General features: G+C 35.1%; 1 protein-coding gene across 1 annotated transcript in view; it reads right to left on the bottom strand.

Moving 5' to 3' along the window:
- The window catches only part of LOC150095219 (ATPase family AAA domain-containing protein 2-like), a 538448-nt gene that overhangs the window by 304747 nt on the left and 215383 nt on the right, over positions 1–18318 (bottom strand). The window contains exon 11 of the mRNA XM_090410622.1: positions 3207–3455. Within this exon, the coding sequence (XP_090266748.1) occupies positions 3207–3455 (249 nt within the window). The remainder of the gene's footprint in view (positions 1–3206; positions 3456–18318) is intronic.

Raw genomic sequence — 18318 nt, 5'->3', positions numbered from 1 at the left:
GCAGTATTACATCTCCTAGGAGCTGTTTGTTTTTACATTATGAGAAAAAATCAAGGATAGTGAGGGAGCTTGCTCCACCTTTGCTTCAAGTTGCCTTGGTGTTGTACTACCAGGCGGTCACTTACGTTTGGATTTGCCGATAGTTCTTCGGCATGAAACACTTAGATCATAGTTTTCGATCTTAGAGTTTCGCATACTGGCTGTAAAATAATAAGGGATTTTTATCCCCTTAATTTGATTAACTTCGCCAGAAAAAATAGCTTTGGCTTTTCATCTAATTATAATATAATATAATATATGGCCACACCTTTCTGGCATTCGTATAGTGAAGGTATGTAAGTTCTTTTCACTTAAACTTGATATCATCCAGGTCTAGCTATTTACTGAAATAAAGATGTTGGCGGAGCCGATTAGCATGTGGTATTAATTTTTTCTTTTACTTCATTTTTTTCTTTTTTGCCATGCTTTCGTCACTTTCATCTGCAGGGCGTTTCAATAGATACCTGTCCAAGGAGCTTTGTTTCTTCCTCCCTTTTAGAATGTTTCTGAAATGAGTTAGGTAAGTGTCATTAAATAGCGCCACTGCACGACCAGTTGCAACTTTTTCAGGGCGTTCTTTTCAATAAAGTCCGAAACTTTTTCCCACATTGCCAACACTCTTTATCTCACTTGAAGAGATAACCTCTTCTGCCTCTGCAGTTGTACCAATCTCCTGCAGAACCTCCGTATGTTGCTGCATGTGTAGTTCCGCCAACTCCTCCATCGTCAGTTCCTCGGAATGTGCGGCGACAAGGTCTTCGATGTCTTCCTCATCCCCCTCCAGGCCCATGGACTTTCCGAGGGACACAATCTCCTCCAGCACTTCCTGTTTAGGTCTAAATCCTTCAAAGTCCCTTTCAGCCACAGCTTTTTCCATGCAGAGGTCAAGGTCCTTTTTGTAACACCCTGCTAGGCCATATCAATAATTTTGAGGCATATGACAATGTTGCAGTGGTCCTTCCAGAACTCTCGAAGGGTGAGGTTTGTGCTCTCCATAAGCTCAAAGCAGCATCGGAACATGTGTTTGGTAAAAAGTTTCTTGAAATTGGAGATCACCTGTTGGTCCATGGGCTGTAGGATAGGGGTGGTGTTGGGTGGAAAGTATAGAACCTTTATAAAACTGAACTCCTCGAGGATGTTGTCCTCAAGGTTTGGTGGGTGGGCAGGAGCATTGTCAAGGACGAGAAGGGCTTGCAGGGGTAAGTCATTGACCTCGAGGTATTCCTTAACGGCAGGACCAAAGACCAAGTTGACCCACTGCACAAAAAACTGCCTGGTGACCCATGCCTTTGGGTTTGCCCTCCACATAACCTGCAGTTTTTCTTTTAAAACCTTATGTGTCTTGAAGGCTCTGGGGTTTTCTGAGTGGTATACGAGCAGTATACCACTGCTCTTGTGAAGCATCCTGTGCTGAAGTATCTGTGGTCTACTGCAGCAAATCTGCGTAAATGGTTCGTGCCTTCTTGCAAATTATAGTCTCTGTCACAGTGTCTCCTACGAGCTGCTTCCCTGTCAACCAAAAAATCAGCAGGTTCTCCATCTTTTCATGGACAGAGTTGCATAGCTTTGAAATAATTTTAACACCCTTAGCTGGAATTATAGCCTTTATTGAGTCCTTCTGCTTCAGAATAGTACATATCGTAGAAGTAGTGCGATCGTACTGTGTTGCCAAGTCTATTACTCATACGCCTTGCTCATGTTTGTCTATTATCTCATGCTTTAATTCCATGAATATCACCTTTCTCCTTTTCTCACCACTATTCTTTACACTCACCTTCTTGAGACTAATGGTTATACGAAAAAAATTAGCTAAATAACAGTACATACAAAAAAAACAACAAAAAAAAACAAAATTAAAACTCAACATGACAGAAATGCTTCTGCGGTGAGGTAAACATCTGTACTGAACGACGCACAAGACTCGGGAATCTGAGCAGAGTGGTGGTTGTGACGTCACCGAAGCAGGCTAGTGACTCAAGGTAAAAAATCGACCTAGTGACGACTCGTATCTCAAAAAACTCGTATGTTGGGGCACTCGTATCTCAAGGTACCACTGTATTAGTGGATTAGGGATATATAACTTAATAAGACAGCTTAGATATCCTGCTTTTACCAATATTAGAGGTTTGGGTATGCCAAAAGTAAGGATGATATTACTGGTCAGAACCAGGTGACCACCCTTACAAGTTGGGATGCTCTGAAATCTGTCACTCCTTGACCTGCAAGCTCTGAATAAATCTCCTCATCTGGAACATCAACCCCAAACCTTTCAAGGCCAGGCAAGGTTTTCCACATAATTTTCCTCAAATTATATGGTGCACTGTCATACAAAAAGAGATGATTTCATTACATAAAACTGCCATAATCTAGAAAGCATTGGATATAAGTCAATGTTCAACTTTCTAGGTACCACAACCAAATATCCAACTAACAATCCGCACCAAGAGCCAGCTGCATTTCTGCCACCAGAAAACTTCACAGTTAGGATGACACCCTCTGGGATAAGGCATGCCCCATGCATCTGCCACACCCATCCATCTGATTGGAAAAGGATGTCATGATTTGTCACTCCATATCATAACACTACTGACTGCAATGACTGATGTCTGGCTTATGTGCAGCTCCTCTTTCACAGAAACTGAAATTAAATCTTTATGTATTGTCCTACATATGTGAATCCTGCAGACTCTCTGAACTGTTTTTGTTGCTTATTTTGTGCATTTCTTAAATGATAGCTGATGGAGTTGTGAGGTTGCAGCCTTACAACCTACCAGCTATCATATTGCCTAAAGATCATTTTGGATGATGAGAACTTTTATAAATGGTGTAAATGGATAGGTCATTGATATGCTATCCTATAATATCTATTTTTAAGTCTCCGTGTATTATTGTCAGTATACATGCAGCATGTCAAAGGCTATTTACCCTAAATAGAAGCATTAACCATGTGACAAACAAGCACATACATATTAGTAAGTTTCACTCCAAAATGTGTTTACAATACTTACATTAACACAGCATTTAATATTTATAAACATAAAAGAAATAATTCCACACTGAAAAAGATATGAATATATATTAAAAAAATCCTAAATATTCTGTTATACTATATACTAAATATCAGTTTTATAAATATATTCCTTTATAGATTAGTACTCAGCAATTACCTCAAATGATGGAAGAGGAAAAAGAAATTCTCTGTCAAAACGCCCTGGTCGTCTTAATGCTGGATCTATAGCATCAACTCGATTTGTAGCACCAATAATTACAATTTCACCTCTATTATCTAAGCCATCCATCAAAGCTAGAAGAGTTGAAACTATTGAACTATGAATCTGATCTTGACGACTTGAACGAACAGGTGCTAAACCATCAATTTCATCAAAAAAAATAATAGAAGGCCTCATGGTGTATGCCTGAAAAGGTCAAAGTACCTATCATATGAAACAGAAATACATTATAGTAAAATCAGTTACCAGCATAAATTGTACGATTTGAAATCGGTTATCTATCATCTACTTTGCAAAAGAATAATGGATACAGAAATATCCATCTTTGCTCACATGATATAAAAACCAACTCAAAATTCTTTATACATTGTTCATACATTCAGCACACCATGAGGTGGTGCATCGTGTACATTGTGTGTCGTGAATGCTGCTGATAGATGTCATTTGTGCAATGTGGAGAGCTTACAAAATGATTTAAATAGGCTGACAGTATGGGCAAATGATAATGAATAACAGTTTAATGTGGAGAAATCTAAAGTTATTTGGATAAACAGTTTACAAGCTATGTATCACATTGATGAAACAGTAATCATGAGGCTTAGGATGTGGGGATGGTAGTAGTAGTAGCAGTAGATAGCAGAGTTGAAGACTGGAGGGTATTGCTAAGGCTGCCAAGGTAGCTTATAGGATTACTTGGTTACTGAAGAACATACTAACAAAGAGAGAGAGATAAGGAAGCTATCATTCTTCTTCATAAAGTTTTGATACACTAAATCAGTATTACTGTGCTCAGGTCACCAAAGTTTCTTAGAGATGAGTAGTGAAGAGGATTCAGAGGTGAGTGGTCTCTGGAATGCTCCCTATGAAGATAAACTGTTGGGGGGGGGGGGGTTGCAAAAGTTCGTTGATAAACAAAAAAAAGGTGATATAATAGTAACATTTAAGTTACTTCGAAGGTCTTATAGGATTGATACAGAGGAAATATTTCAACACTTGGATAGAGGGGACAGAACTAGAGGTCATCTCGGGAAGTTGAGTAAAAGTGTGGTGTGCAAGGGTATGAGAACTACATTTTGTTTGAAGATAGGTGAATGAATGGAATGGGTTGCCAGTCAGTTGTGAATACTTTGTTAATTGGTTTAAGGAGAAGTATGACATATATTGCATGGATAGTTTTGGTCTCCCACAATGAGTATTCAGACCCCATGATGGTGCCCATACAATAATAATAATTATAAATGCATACATTGTAATTCTTCATACATTGCGATACCACTATAATAAAGTATCAATCAATCATTGGGGTAAGGAAGCATTTAGGAGCACACATTACTCCATTTTCTACCAGAACCTATACAAAAACTATACATTAATGGGTTGATTAATACTTTATTTTCCTTTTCAGAGATTTTAAATTAAACATGTATACCAATATAGAAATGATGGTACTAAGAAGAAAATGGTTGTTCATCCATAATTCCACAAGTGATGGCTTAAAACATAAACACAATATTACTCTAATTACAGATCTTCTATAGGGAGTTAATCTATCTAGTTATGAACTTTACAAACTACTTTCTGCCTGACTTATGTTAGGCTACTACCACCACCAAATGTATTTGAGAGTTTGGTTTTATGCTTGCAAAAGGAATACCAACTCCACGACCAAGATGGACTACACACACACAAAGAGAGAGAGAGAGAGAGAGAGAGAGAGAGAGAGAGCTTGAAAAACTTTGTGCTGACTATTAGTGCATTTATCAAGCTGTGAAGGTTTTCCACATCATTTTCCTCAAATTATATGGTAATAGCCTCTGCAGTATATGGTGCACTGTCATTCCCCATGGTATCCCCCCAATAGAATGAAAAAAAGCAAGTGTGATTCCTATCTTTAAAAAAGGTAATAGAGATGGCCCTAAAAACTATAGAGGTATTAGTATACTAAATTCCTGTTACAAAATATATAGCAGAATCTTAAATAGCAAACTAATGAAATATTCTGAAAACTTTATTTTAGAAGTACAGAATGGATTTAGAAAAGGACGATCATGTATAGACCCGGCATTCTGCCTAAAATTAATAATAGAGAAAAGAAGAGAATACAATTTAGAAACACATATTGCATTTATTGACAAAGTTAAAAGAAACATATTATTTAACATATTAAAAGAAATATTATAAAATATATACACATTTACACAAGAGTATTATTTAATTTGCAAAATATTTCAGTCTGAATATTACAGACCATCTTCAGTGGCTACAAAGGAATAGTTATATTAAAAAAAAAAAAAAAGTGGAATACGAACAATTGATCATTCACAAATAGAACGAGCTGCGTGATGTCATATCGCTAAGTATTAAAAGAGTAAACATTTTTATCAGAGTCATGATTAAATTAAAGATATTAATTCAGAAATTCATGTAATAATCTTAAATAACATTAGACTAATATAGGGGGAAAAAAATTAATGTGTTATCCTGATTAAACTTTCCCAAATTTTTGATACAGATATACAGTCATTACGATTCAAGTTAGGATGTTGAAGTAAGGCCTCCACACTTTCTTTAATAAATGTTCAAATTTACAGTGACATCTGTGTTGGAGGTGAGTCTTGGACCAAAGGATGTTGTGGCTTGTTTCTATTCTGTGATGAGCTAATCCAGATTTCTCGGGTTTGTTGTGTTGAATGGATGATTGATGCTCTTGAATTCTTTTTTCTACAGAGCGTCCAGTTTGTCCAAAGTAGGAAAGATTACAGTTACAAGGAACTTGATACACACCAGGTAGACACATAATTGAGCATTTATCTTTAGAAGAAGAAAAATGGGTGGATAATTTTTTAATATAAGTGGCTGTTAAATCATATTTCTTCAGAATTCTTGAAAGTGGTTCTGAAATCCTGGAAATGTAAGGAATTGGAACTCGACGTATTGAATCTTTGATGTTTTGTGTTGGATTGTAAGAATCGAAAAGATGTTGCGTACTCTTTTTGGAGAAGTCATTCAGTTTCGTGTAATGTTTGATAGTCAAAAGTTCTTTCTGTAATAAATGAGAAGTTGAACAATTAGTTTTGGTTCGTTGGATTAAACATTTTATGATTCCTGTTTTTTGACAAGGATGATGGGCAGATTCTTTGAGAATATAACGACCTGTGAAAGTTGGTTTTCTTTAAACTGTTGTTGTAAGAATACCTGAAGGTGAACGGATGGTAACTCGTTGTTTTTTTCAATCTCCATGGTATATTTTATACGAGGATGTAAGGAATTGATACTGCTTAAAAAGGAAGGTAAGGAGTCTCTGTTATGAGGCCATACGGCAAAGATGTCATCAATATATTCACCCAAAAGGATGGTTGAGGGAAAATAGATGAGAACAGGACTTCTAGATGTTCCAAATAAAAGTTGGCTAGAGCAGGAGAGAGAGAGGACTTCCCATGGCTGTTCCTTCTACTTTGGTTGTAAAATTTGTTTTTTGACATAAGAAATATCCAGAGTGCATTACGAAATCAAATAACTTTATAATATCTTGTGGGAAGATGTCAGCAAGTAATTCTAAAGTCTCTTTGAGAGGTACAGTCATATATAAAGATTGTATATCAAAGCTAACCACAAGATCTGTAGGATGTAATGCTATATTTTTCAATTTATTTAAGAAATCCGAAGAGTTTTTCAAAAAAGAGCGTGAGTTGCCTATGTGTGATTTCAATAATTTAGCTAGATGTTTGGCTATGTGATAAGTACGAGAATCAATACAATCCACTATGGGGCGAAGAGGAATATCTATCTTATGTATTTTAGGTAGACCATAAAACCTAGGAGGCCTTGCAAAATGAGTTTTTTGCCTTTCGATTGTGTCTACATCCAAACTTATGACCTCATCTAGCAGGGAGTTTAATTTCTTCAGTTGTCTGTTGGTTGGATCATGATTGAGTTCTTAGTATGTTGAATGATCTCGAAGTAAAAGGGAAAGTTTTTCTTCTATAGTTTGAACAGTCCATAATTACTGTCGCTTTCCCCTTGTCAGCTTTAGTAATGATTTGATGACTGTTGGTTCTTAAGGAATGTAGCGCTTTCTTTTCAGAAGGAGATATGTTCGAAGGAGGAAGCTTGGTTTTAAGTAGCAAAGAAGCAACTTCTAGGTGGAGAGCATTAAGCTTTTTCACTTGAAAGATGAATGAGGTTCCGTTCAATGTTAACTAGAAAATCTAGATATGGAATCTTTTTAGGGACTATAGAGAATTCATGTCCTTTTGAGAGGATGAGTGTTTCACTATTAGTTAAAGAGCGACCGGATATGTTGATGATCCAATTATCTGGAACTTGAAACAGCTTGATTTGTCTAGAAACAAGAACATCATCTTTGCGGTTTAGATGTTGATTCTGTTTTTTATATGAACGTTGTAAAGAGCATTTAGCCACATTCAGAACTATGTTTGAAAGATGTGGTTCTAAGTTTGTAAAGATATAGGTACGGAGATCAGAAACTTGACGAATGTTAATAGCAAGATCATGTTTAGCTGCTCTGAGTTGATTACGGATTAAAGATAAACTGGTGTTCCTGTAAATATTATGAGCTCCAGGAGATTTAATGGTTTCTTTAATCTTAGCAAAATTAGGAATAATCTTGTTGTCAAGGTATTTTTTCAGAAAGATGATCCTCGCTCGTAACTTACCTTGAGTTACTGATAGTTTACCTAATTTACCGGGTTTTTTTTGTGAAGTTTTCCCTGTGAAGGAATAAAATTTGATTCTTTAAAGATACTTGTGACATTAGAATTATAAAATATATACACGTTTACACAAGAATATTATTTAATTTGCCAAATATTTCAGTCTGAATATTACAGACCATCTTCAGTGGCTACATAGGAATAGTTTAAAAAAAAAAAAAAAAAAAACAAGGTGGAATACGAACAATTTCACAAATAGAACGAGCCGCATGATGTCATAGTGAATGATCAATTGTTCGTATTCCACCTTGTTTTTTTTAAAAAACTATTCCTATGTAGCCACTGAAGATGGTCTGTAATATTCAGACTGAAATATTTGGCAAATTAAATAATATTCTTGTGTAAACGTGTATATATTTTATAATCCTAATGTCACAAGTATCTTTAAAGAATCATATTAAAAGAAAGACAAATACCAAATAATATCCTAAACGCTGTCACAAGTATACATGAAAATAATCAGATACAAATAAGATTAAATTACGAGCTATCATATACGAGAGAGATAAACCAAGGGGTCCGACAGGGATGTCCCCTCTCAGCAACTCTTTTTAATATTTACTTAAATGAAATAATAATAAAATGGAATAAAAATTTATATCAAGGAATTAAACTTTCTCCTACAGTGAACTTAAACATTCTCCTTTTTGCCGACGACCAAATAATAATTACAAATTCTGAAGATAACTTACAGAAAGCTATTTTAGATCTAAATGAGATAGCCAAAGATTATGGTATGATAATATCAACAGAAAAATCAAAAGCTATGGCCTTTAAAGGACAAGATTCAGCAAGAACTAAAATAGTAATAGATAACAAGATCTTAGAACCAGTGAATTCATTTAACTACCTAGGATGTATGATCACATATGAAAATGAAAAAGATATAAACGCAAAAATTGCAAAATATTTAAAAATAACAGGTGTAATTAACTCTATATTTAAATTAAACTTAGTTCAAAAACAAACCAGACTAAAAGTATACAATACATTAGCCCTACCAGTCTTAATGTACGGAAGTGAAATCTGGACAATAAAACAAAAAGCCATTAGGAAAAAGAAAACTAGGATGTCCTCTTAAACAATGACTTCTAAGGCTGGAACAGGCCATGCTAGGCCTAAATCCTTGATACGCATAATGATGATCAAGCTGTGAAGAAAAATTTCATACATTTTATAAGTGACACAAGACAATTTATTCTTTCTTTTTTTTAATTAATGATACTATTTTTCACTACATTTTCTCTTCCAACACTTTTGCCTGGCATGTTGTATTCCACCTTACATTCTAATGTAGTACTGTTATATTCTAATTTATATTCTAATTACTACATTCTAATGTAGTACTGTTATATCCTGTACACCCCTTGAGGGTACATGGCAGGAATTTGATGATGATGATGACACTTTTGCCTGGAATAATTCTTATGGAAAAAATCTGACAATTTCTTCTCTGCCATTATAAATAAATTTTGAAAACTTTCAGTATCATAAAAACTCTCAATTAAAAATACCCTAAGATCTACACATATAATTACATTTGTGTGCTTCTGAAATAATCAAAAAATACTTATGTTAAAATCAAAAATTTTGGGGAAATAAATACTTCTTTTTCATCTTTTGGGTTTTATTAACGATGCTAACAGTGAAATTCTGCATATGGTTCTACAGCACAAATCAAGCCTTGGGATCTTAGATTTTTTGACTTTGATTTTTTTACTTCTCCAGTTTCGGCAATGCAATATAATGTTGCTATCTTGACTAATAGTATCTGTCCATCTTGTTCTTGGATTCCCTCTGGTCTTTTACCAAGAATTTTACTATTTATAGTCTTCCCAAGAATACTGTCATTTTCCATATGAAAAACTTGTCCTACCCACTACAACTTTTTGAACTTGATTATACTAGATACTGTAGGTTATTTATAAAGTTGATATAACTCATGGTTGCACCTGATCCTCTAGAGACAATTTTCATTACCAGTGCCAAATTTTACTGAAGATTTTCCTTTCAAAAGCTAATATCAAATTCTCTATCCTCACTGTAAATATCCAGATTTCAAAATGGTACGTAACAGATGGGTTAATTATCAATTTATATATTTGTGCTTTAATTTTCCAGTGGATATCTTCTGGGCATACTTCATTTACTAGGTAAGATATAAGCAAATTACTGCTCTGTAGAGTATCTAGTTTAGGTTGCCATATTGCAATTAACTGATTACCTGAGATTATTACAACTGAGTGCTCTCTAAAGATAAAATGATGCAAGTGTATGCTTTCAGTGGTCATATTCCATTATGACAAAATCAGTGATAATTGACAAACCAGACATTTGTAATTACCAGCATTCCCAAGAGATGTGATAAATAAAGCAAACAATATTTATTTATGACATAAAATGTACTGAGCAGGGCTCCAAAAATCCACTTACCACAGGTGAGTTGAGACAAGTGGTGAATAAATTTCATGCCTTTTCTAAATGTATTCAAAATATATTATTTTCTTTGCATAATTTATGCCTTTTTTGCTTCATTTTAAAATGCCTTCTCATTCACTGTCAAGTTATTTGATCCCAGGTGTCTGTTAACGAATTTATTAAAGAAGTTTTTTCCAGAGAGTTGAAAATAAAACTTTTGCATCTGAAATTCATCATTCAAACACTGCAAAAAGAATCACAAAAACCCTTGCAATTTTAGTTGCTGGTTTTCTCTAAAAGTCATAACATAAGTGAATCATCTTTACTTTCTGCTGTCCTCGTATCTCCTAAGGTTCAAAGTTTATTTTTGTTTCTAATATGAAAGACTGAAAAAAACAATGGCAACCTCCGGTATCTTCTTTCCCAGCAGTTGTTCTGTCATCATTGTCATGATATAACTGATAACTTTTAAATGTTTTATTTCTATATTTATGGCAATTCCATTGCAGAAGGGTGATGCAAAAACCAATATATCCAACTATTGAATTAGTATCTCAGGAATGGTGGTGAAGATTTTTGAAAAATTGGTTAGGGGCCCGCATTCAGAAATGGGTTGACAGTGAATCTCCATTTTTGGTCCATGATACTTTTGGATTTTGCTAAGGCTTTTGGCAGAATACAGCATGGTAGACTGTTGCATAAATTGGAGGGTTTGGGTTACAGAATATTAGCATGGATAAGAGGATGGCTGACTGACAGATATCGAAAAATGGTATACATGGGATGTAAGTCTGCAAGATTTAAGGTAACAAGTGGTGTACCACAGGAATCAGTGCTTGGCCCACTGTTATTCAATCTGTACATTAATGATATTGGGAAGGATTTGACAAGCGAAATACAGCTATTTGCTGAATATGCAGTATTTGCAGAATGATTTGAATAGGCAGGAATTGTGAGCATGGGAAAATGCATGTCAGTTCAGTGTCTGTAAATGTAAAGTCATTCACTTCGGTGTGATTAGATATCCAATGTCGTATTATATTGGTGGAATTATGCTAGAAGAAAATGATGGGCTAGGGATCTTGGATATATATGTATATATATATATATATATATATATATATATATATATATATCTATATACATAGATATATACTGTATCTATGAAAAGTTTAATTTCACAGAATAGTTTTCTATGTATATTATTGCTTATAACCTCACTGTGGTTTTGAGACTAAAAACAAGTCTGCGATCTATATCAAAATAAATAAACAAACATTTTTCCAAAAATAAGCTTTAAGGGTCAAAGCTGTATAACTGAGAGGAGACCTCCACATAGCCTTTAAAGGAATGCGGAGAACCGACCAGGGCTTCTGACCTAATGTCCAATCCTCACCTTCTCGTGGTGCACCCTGTTGGGTATCTACTTTAATACTGAACGAACGAGGATGGGCTGACAATTTGGGATTTAGCCGACCAAATTGTATTCTTATTGGTTAAACCAAAATAAAAAATGATGGTACAACATGACAAAATTTCATGCCGGCTGGGGCGTCGCCCGGTTAAACAAGGCCCCCGTTGTTTTTGCCAGGGAACCAGGGCGAACAGCGAAAAGTCAGCTACTGGAACAAATCTGAAAACAAACCCCAACTCAACATCACCAGAGTTAAAGATCGGTACTATCAACGTAAGAAGCCTGAATGGCAAAGAAATGGAGCTAGCTGAGGAATTAGATAAGTACCAGATCGACATAATAGGGGTGACTGAAACAAAAAAGACCAAAACTGGTGAGATCTTTCTGAGCAATAAATACAAAATGTTATATTCAGGCAATAACAATCAAGGAAAAGAAGGAGTAGCCATAGTATTCAACACAAAATACAAGGCTAATCTTCTTGAATGGCAGTCAGTCTCAAGTAGAGTAATGTGGGCAAATATGAGAATGGGGAACTGGACAATGAGACTTATTTGTGCCTATGGTCCCACAGAAGGCTCTACTAAGGTAGAAGTGGAGGAATTTTTTGAGGCTTTAGAAAAAGCAACTGACACAATGAAAAAGGAAAAGTTGGTCCTTGTTGGGGATCTAAATAGTAGAGTAGGAAATGATTGTGAGACATACAAAAATATTTTGGGAAAATTTGGAGAAAAGAGCAAAGCTAATAATAATGGCAAATATCTGTTGGATTTCTGCTCAGGACATGGACTGGTTATTACTAACACCATGTTCCAACATAAAAATGTGCACAAATTCACATGGAGAGAAGAGGCTAGGAATAAGAAAAGTCTCATTGACTATGTTATTGTTGATAGTGATGTTTTCTCCCTGGTGCAGGACACCAGAGTGTACAGAGGATTTGAAATTGGAAGTGATCACTATTTAGTCTTGAGCAGGATAAAATTGAATTTCATATTGAAAAGAATAACATGTAAGAAAGTTTTAAAGCGAATAAAAGTTGAGCAGCTCTCAGATGTAAACTGTAGACTAAAATACAGAAATATTATTGAAAAGAAAATGAAAGAGTTTGAGAACAGGAATCAAACCTTGGAGATTCAGTGGCAAACTCTGAAGGAAACATTGATTGAGTCTGCCAGAGAGGCATGTGGTGAGGTTGTGTGCAAAGATAAAAAAATCAGAACTCCCTGGTGGACACAGGAAGTTAAAGAGGCAGTGAAGGAAAAGAAGAAAGCATATCAAAAGTTCCTGGCAAATAAGTCAGCTTTTACTCTTACAGAATACAGAGACAAATGTAAGAAAGCTAAACAGTGTGTAAAACTAGCTAAACAAAAGTCATGGGAGGACTTTGGCAAGAATATAGAAAATAAATATCAAGAAGGTGGCAAAATATTCTGGAGGTTGTTGAAGAAGCTTAGGAATGGAGGAAAGAGTGCTGTAAAAGGAATTAGAGATGATAAAGGTGAAATGAAAACAGGAGAAAAAGATATCCTTGAAGTATGGAGTAATTACTTTGAAAAACTGCTAAATGAAACAAGCAGTGATGACAGCACAGTGATAAAAAACACTGACCAGGCATGCAGTCAGGAATGCATATCCATACTTGAAGTAGAAAAAGCCATCAAAGGCTTGAAATGTGGAAAGGCAGCAGGAGTAGATGATATTCGACCAGAAATGCTGAAGTATGGTGGTATAAGAGTCTTACAGTGGCTGCACTGCATAGTTCAGAAAGCCTGGACAGAGGGACGAATTCCTGATGATTGGAGTAGAGCTCTCATAGTACCCATATATAAAAAGGGAAATAAAACTGAATGTGAGAATTACAGAGGTATTTCCCTACTGAGTGTTCCTGGCAAGATCTATGCAAGTATACTTGAGAAACGGTTGAGAAGAATTGTGGAAGAAAAGCTTGGTGAAGAACAAGCTGGATTCAGGCCAAATAGAGGCTGTCAGGATCAGATCTTCACTTTACGACAAATAGTCGAGAAAGCATGGGAATATAACAAAGATCTGTATTTAAGTTTTGTCGATCTGGAAAAAGCATATGACAAGGTGCCAAGAGAGAAGCTATTCAATACGCTGCAGTTATATGGTGTCAATGGGGCATTATATCAAGCAATACTTAGTCTGTATTTGAGTTGTGAGTCAGCAGTTAGAATTGAAGGAAGTACAGGAAGATGGTTTAATGTTAAATCTGGTGTGAGACAAGGATGTACATTATCCCCTCTGTTATTCATTATCTATATGGATCACATTATGAAGGAATGTGGTATTAAACCTGATATCAAAATTGGAGATGTTAATGTCAACTCTTTGCTTTATGCAGATGATGTTATACTTCTAAATAAATCCGCTACAAGTCTGCAAGATTCTCTGACTAAATTGAATAGCTGTTGTAATAGATATGGTATGAAGGTCAGCAATAAAAAGACAAAGACAATGAAAATAGGCAGAATCATTGAAAATGTCAACTGTGTTGTGAATGGAGAACCTGTGGAACAAGTAAAACATTTTAGCTACTTAGGCACAATTTTTACTGAAGATGGTAAACTAAATATAGAAATAGACAACAGAATCAGCAAAGCTGGTATCGTGGGAAGTCAATTGAATAAATTCATATGGAATAAGAAAGAAATTAGTCGGAACACTAAATTAGCTGTATACAAAACTGTGTTCAAACCAATTTTAACTTATGGATCTGAGAGCTGGGTCAGAAGTAAAACACTTGACCAAAGACTAGAGACCGCAGATATGAGAGTCCTGAGAAAGATTAGAGGCGTGAACAGATGGCATCAATGGCAATATCATATTAAAAATGAGGATATTAGGAAAGAACTTGACATTGTCAGCATCCAGGAATGCGTTAGCAGAGCTAATCTCAGATGGTATGGTCACTTAAATAGAATGGGAGAGGAAAGATTAGCAAAACAAGTGTTCTCTGCCAGGTTGGCAGGAAAACGACCCAGAGGAAGACCAAGATATAGGTGGATTGATACGGTACAAAGTGCCTTAGATGATAGAAATATAAGATCTGATAATGTTGGAGTCTTGACAAGTAACAGACTGATTTGGAGGAAAATTGTAGATAGGAAGTTAGTAATGATGTAATTTTTTCATGTAGTACTGTCATATCCTGTACACCCCTTGAGGGTACATGGCAGGAATTTGATGATGATGATGATGATGATGAAATAAACAAATAAACAATGTTCTTATAAACAGAACAAAATTTAAATTTTATAAAAAAACAAGATGTTTTTCCTATTTATTCGTCTTCGGATGATGCTATATCCAGACACTCGTCGTGGTGTGACTTATCATGCCACGCAACAAAAGAACCAATTATAGCGTAATTGGTGTGATCACGTCCTAATCATTTGCCGAACATGATTTATGAGCGGCGACTCATTTATATCAGCTAAATTACTACAGTGTTTTTCCAACATATGATGGCCTATTTGCCAAAATTTGTTAAAAATAACAGGAAATTAATAACAAAAAATAACCTGTTTAATTATAAGCAAATCCTGGTTAAAAGCATTTTAAAATTAACAGGGTGTTAATTTTCACATGTGACATATGGACCAGAAATTTTGTCCATTAAATCCGAAGTCCGTTAAATTGAGGGTTTACTGTAAATACTGTTACATTTATACATCACATTCTTCCAACCTTTACCTCTTAAGTAGGTATACAATCGTAATACAGTATTACCCTCATTTCCACAGTTCACAACGAATAAGCTAGGTGTAATTAAATTAATGCTGTTGCTTAAAAACACAATTAACTTGCAAAGACTGAGTGCATCGTGAAGAGTGAGTCTGCTTGGATAAGAAAAATGTTTTTGGGGCTAGAAGATTTATATCATATATCCGGAGTCCTAGTGAAGATGGTTATTCAAGACAATATGGTACATATGGCATAAGTTGAGACCTGTCAAACAGGTCTCAACTTATGCTAATATTTTAGTACAGTAAGCTAATTTAACAAACTCATCAGCTAACTTCCAGCATCAGAACAAAGAATAACAATCGCATCCACACTTAATTGTGCTACGCAGCGCCTTATGATACACCATTCATGTATCAAGGCATATGTGCTGGTTTAAATTCTATAATTAAGGTTTGATGAAATGAAAACAGCACAAACAAATAATTAAAAACAGGTTTAATAATTCCAACTATAATTCCAGTGTCCCTGTCACAGACTGAGTAAAAAAAAATAATGTTTCATTTGAAATGTAAAGTATGTACATGGCAATTTGCATTCTTCTTCTTCTTCAAACTTCTGGTTCTGTCCACTGCTGGATGAAGGTCTCCCACATGATTTTCCAGATCACTCGGTTTTCTGTCTCTTCCATCCATCTCACTCCTGCAATTTGTTCCAGTTCATCTCTCCACCTTCTTCTCGGTCTTTCTCTTTGTCTTGCTCCATCCATTTGGCTCCACTCTGTTGTTTTTCTAGTCCATCTCCCATCACTGCATCTGGCAATATGGCCAGCCCATCTCCACTTAGCCTGTTTAATGTATTTTACAATATCCATGACACCTGTTTGAGATCTTATCCAGATTTGTCTTCCTATCTCTTAATGTTATTTTTAGCATACTTCTTCCCATGTGATGTTGTGTTGTTCTCAGCTTTTTGTTTAGGGCTTCTGTTAAAGTCCATGTTTCTCCTCCATATGTTATGACAGGAAGTATGCACTGGTCAAAAGCTTTCCTTTTTAGACTCATAGGGATGTTACTTCTGAATATGTCTCTCATTTTCCCATAAGCCATCCATCCAAGGTGAATTCTTCGTTCAATCTCTTTTCTTTGGCACTCCTCAAAGGATAACAATTGGCCCAAATATACATATGAAGTAACTTGTTCTATTTCATGGTTTTCAACTTTGATAGTTCTATGCTTCATGTATTTATTCATCATTATTTTTTTTTTCTCTAATTTATTTTTAATCCAATTTCTCTGGAGGCTTCATTTAGCTGATTTAGCCTTTCTTCCAGATCTTCAAGATTACCTGCTATTAGGACAATATCATCTACAAATTTCAGATGATGATGCAGCCTTTCTCCATTTATATTTATTCCTTTTGTTTCCCAATCAAGGCTTCTAAAGACTTCCTCTAGTGCAGCTGTAAATAATTTGGGAGATACGGTGTCGCCTTGCTGGATGCCTTTTTGTATTGGGAACTTTTCACTGTTTTTATATAATTTAATTACAGAAATTGCATTACTGTAAATATGTTTTAGTGTTTCGATATATGGTTTCTCAGTTCCCTGGGTTTCAAGTGCTTTTAGTGTTGCAGATGTTTTAACTGAATCAAATGCTTTTTCATAGTCTATATAAATCCTGCTTGCCCACAGGATTGCATTCCCTCTAGTTTAGATTTTATTCTATTATTTATAATTTTTGTGAAAACTTTATATATGGTGGGGAGTAGGTTTATTAGGTCTGTAGTTTTTAATTTCTTCCTTATTGCCCTTTTTAAAAATTAATATTAGAAGTGAATTGTTCTAATTTTTTGAAATTTTTCTCTGTTTTAGGCATTTATTGAAGAGTTTACTCAACTGTTTGATAACAGGGCTTCCTCCCAGTTTAAGAAGTCTACCATCTTCTCCTGGAGCCTTTCCATTCTTCATTTCCCGCAGTGCCATTTCCACTTCACCTTGTAAGATCTCAGGGGCATCATGTTCTTCCTCACTCGAGTTATCCATAGAGGATTCTTGGATGTCCCGGTCTTTGTCTTCATAGAGTTCAGTATAAAATTCCTGAATTCTTTTGATTATTGCATCTCTATTTTTTATCAGTTCACCATTTTTTCCTCTTACAGCATCTATTTCCTTTGTTCCAACTGATAATGTTCGTCTTAGGACCTTTATATTACTATTGTTTTCTATTGTTTCTTTAATTTTCCTAGTATTATACGATCTAAGTTCATGTTTCATCCTTTTACGTATAGTTTTACAAATTTCCATATATTCTATTTTATTGGTGTCATTCAAATCTCTTTTCATATCTTTTCTTTTCTTCATCAGATCTAAGGTTTCCTGACCTTAGATCTGATGAAGAAAAGTGCACAGTTCAAGATAGATTTTGTTAATATTTCATTAGCATCATCGATAGTAGTAGCTGTGTTTAACTTTTTTAGTTCATTTTTGAGTGATTCTCTATAACAGCTTTTATTGTGGTAGAGGTTTTGTAGATTCACTAAATTGGACTTTTTTCTTATGAGCTTATTCCGTTCCCATTTTTTGTTGATCCATACTTTTGCCCTTACTAGTCTGTGGTCATTTCCTGTGTTAAATCTATTAAGCACTTTGGCATTATTTATTATATATGGAGAGGATGAAGTCTATTTCATTGTAAGTTTGAGTCCATTTTCGGTTGATTTTCTTCTTGAAGAGCTGTTCATAATAAAGAGGTTATTTTCTTCAGCAAATTCAATA

Source organism: Typopeltis vanoorti, chromosome 20 (assembly GCF_054136105.1).
Source record: "Typopeltis vanoorti isolate ZY-2024b chromosome 20, IOZ_Tvanoo_1.0, whole genome shotgun sequence".
Taxonomy (NCBI): Eukaryota; Metazoa; Arthropoda; class Arachnida; order Uropygi; family Thelyphonidae; genus Typopeltis; species Typopeltis vanoorti.
The sequence above is the reverse complement of the archived record's forward strand: the minus strand, read 5'-3'. Positions and strand labels throughout refer to the sequence as shown.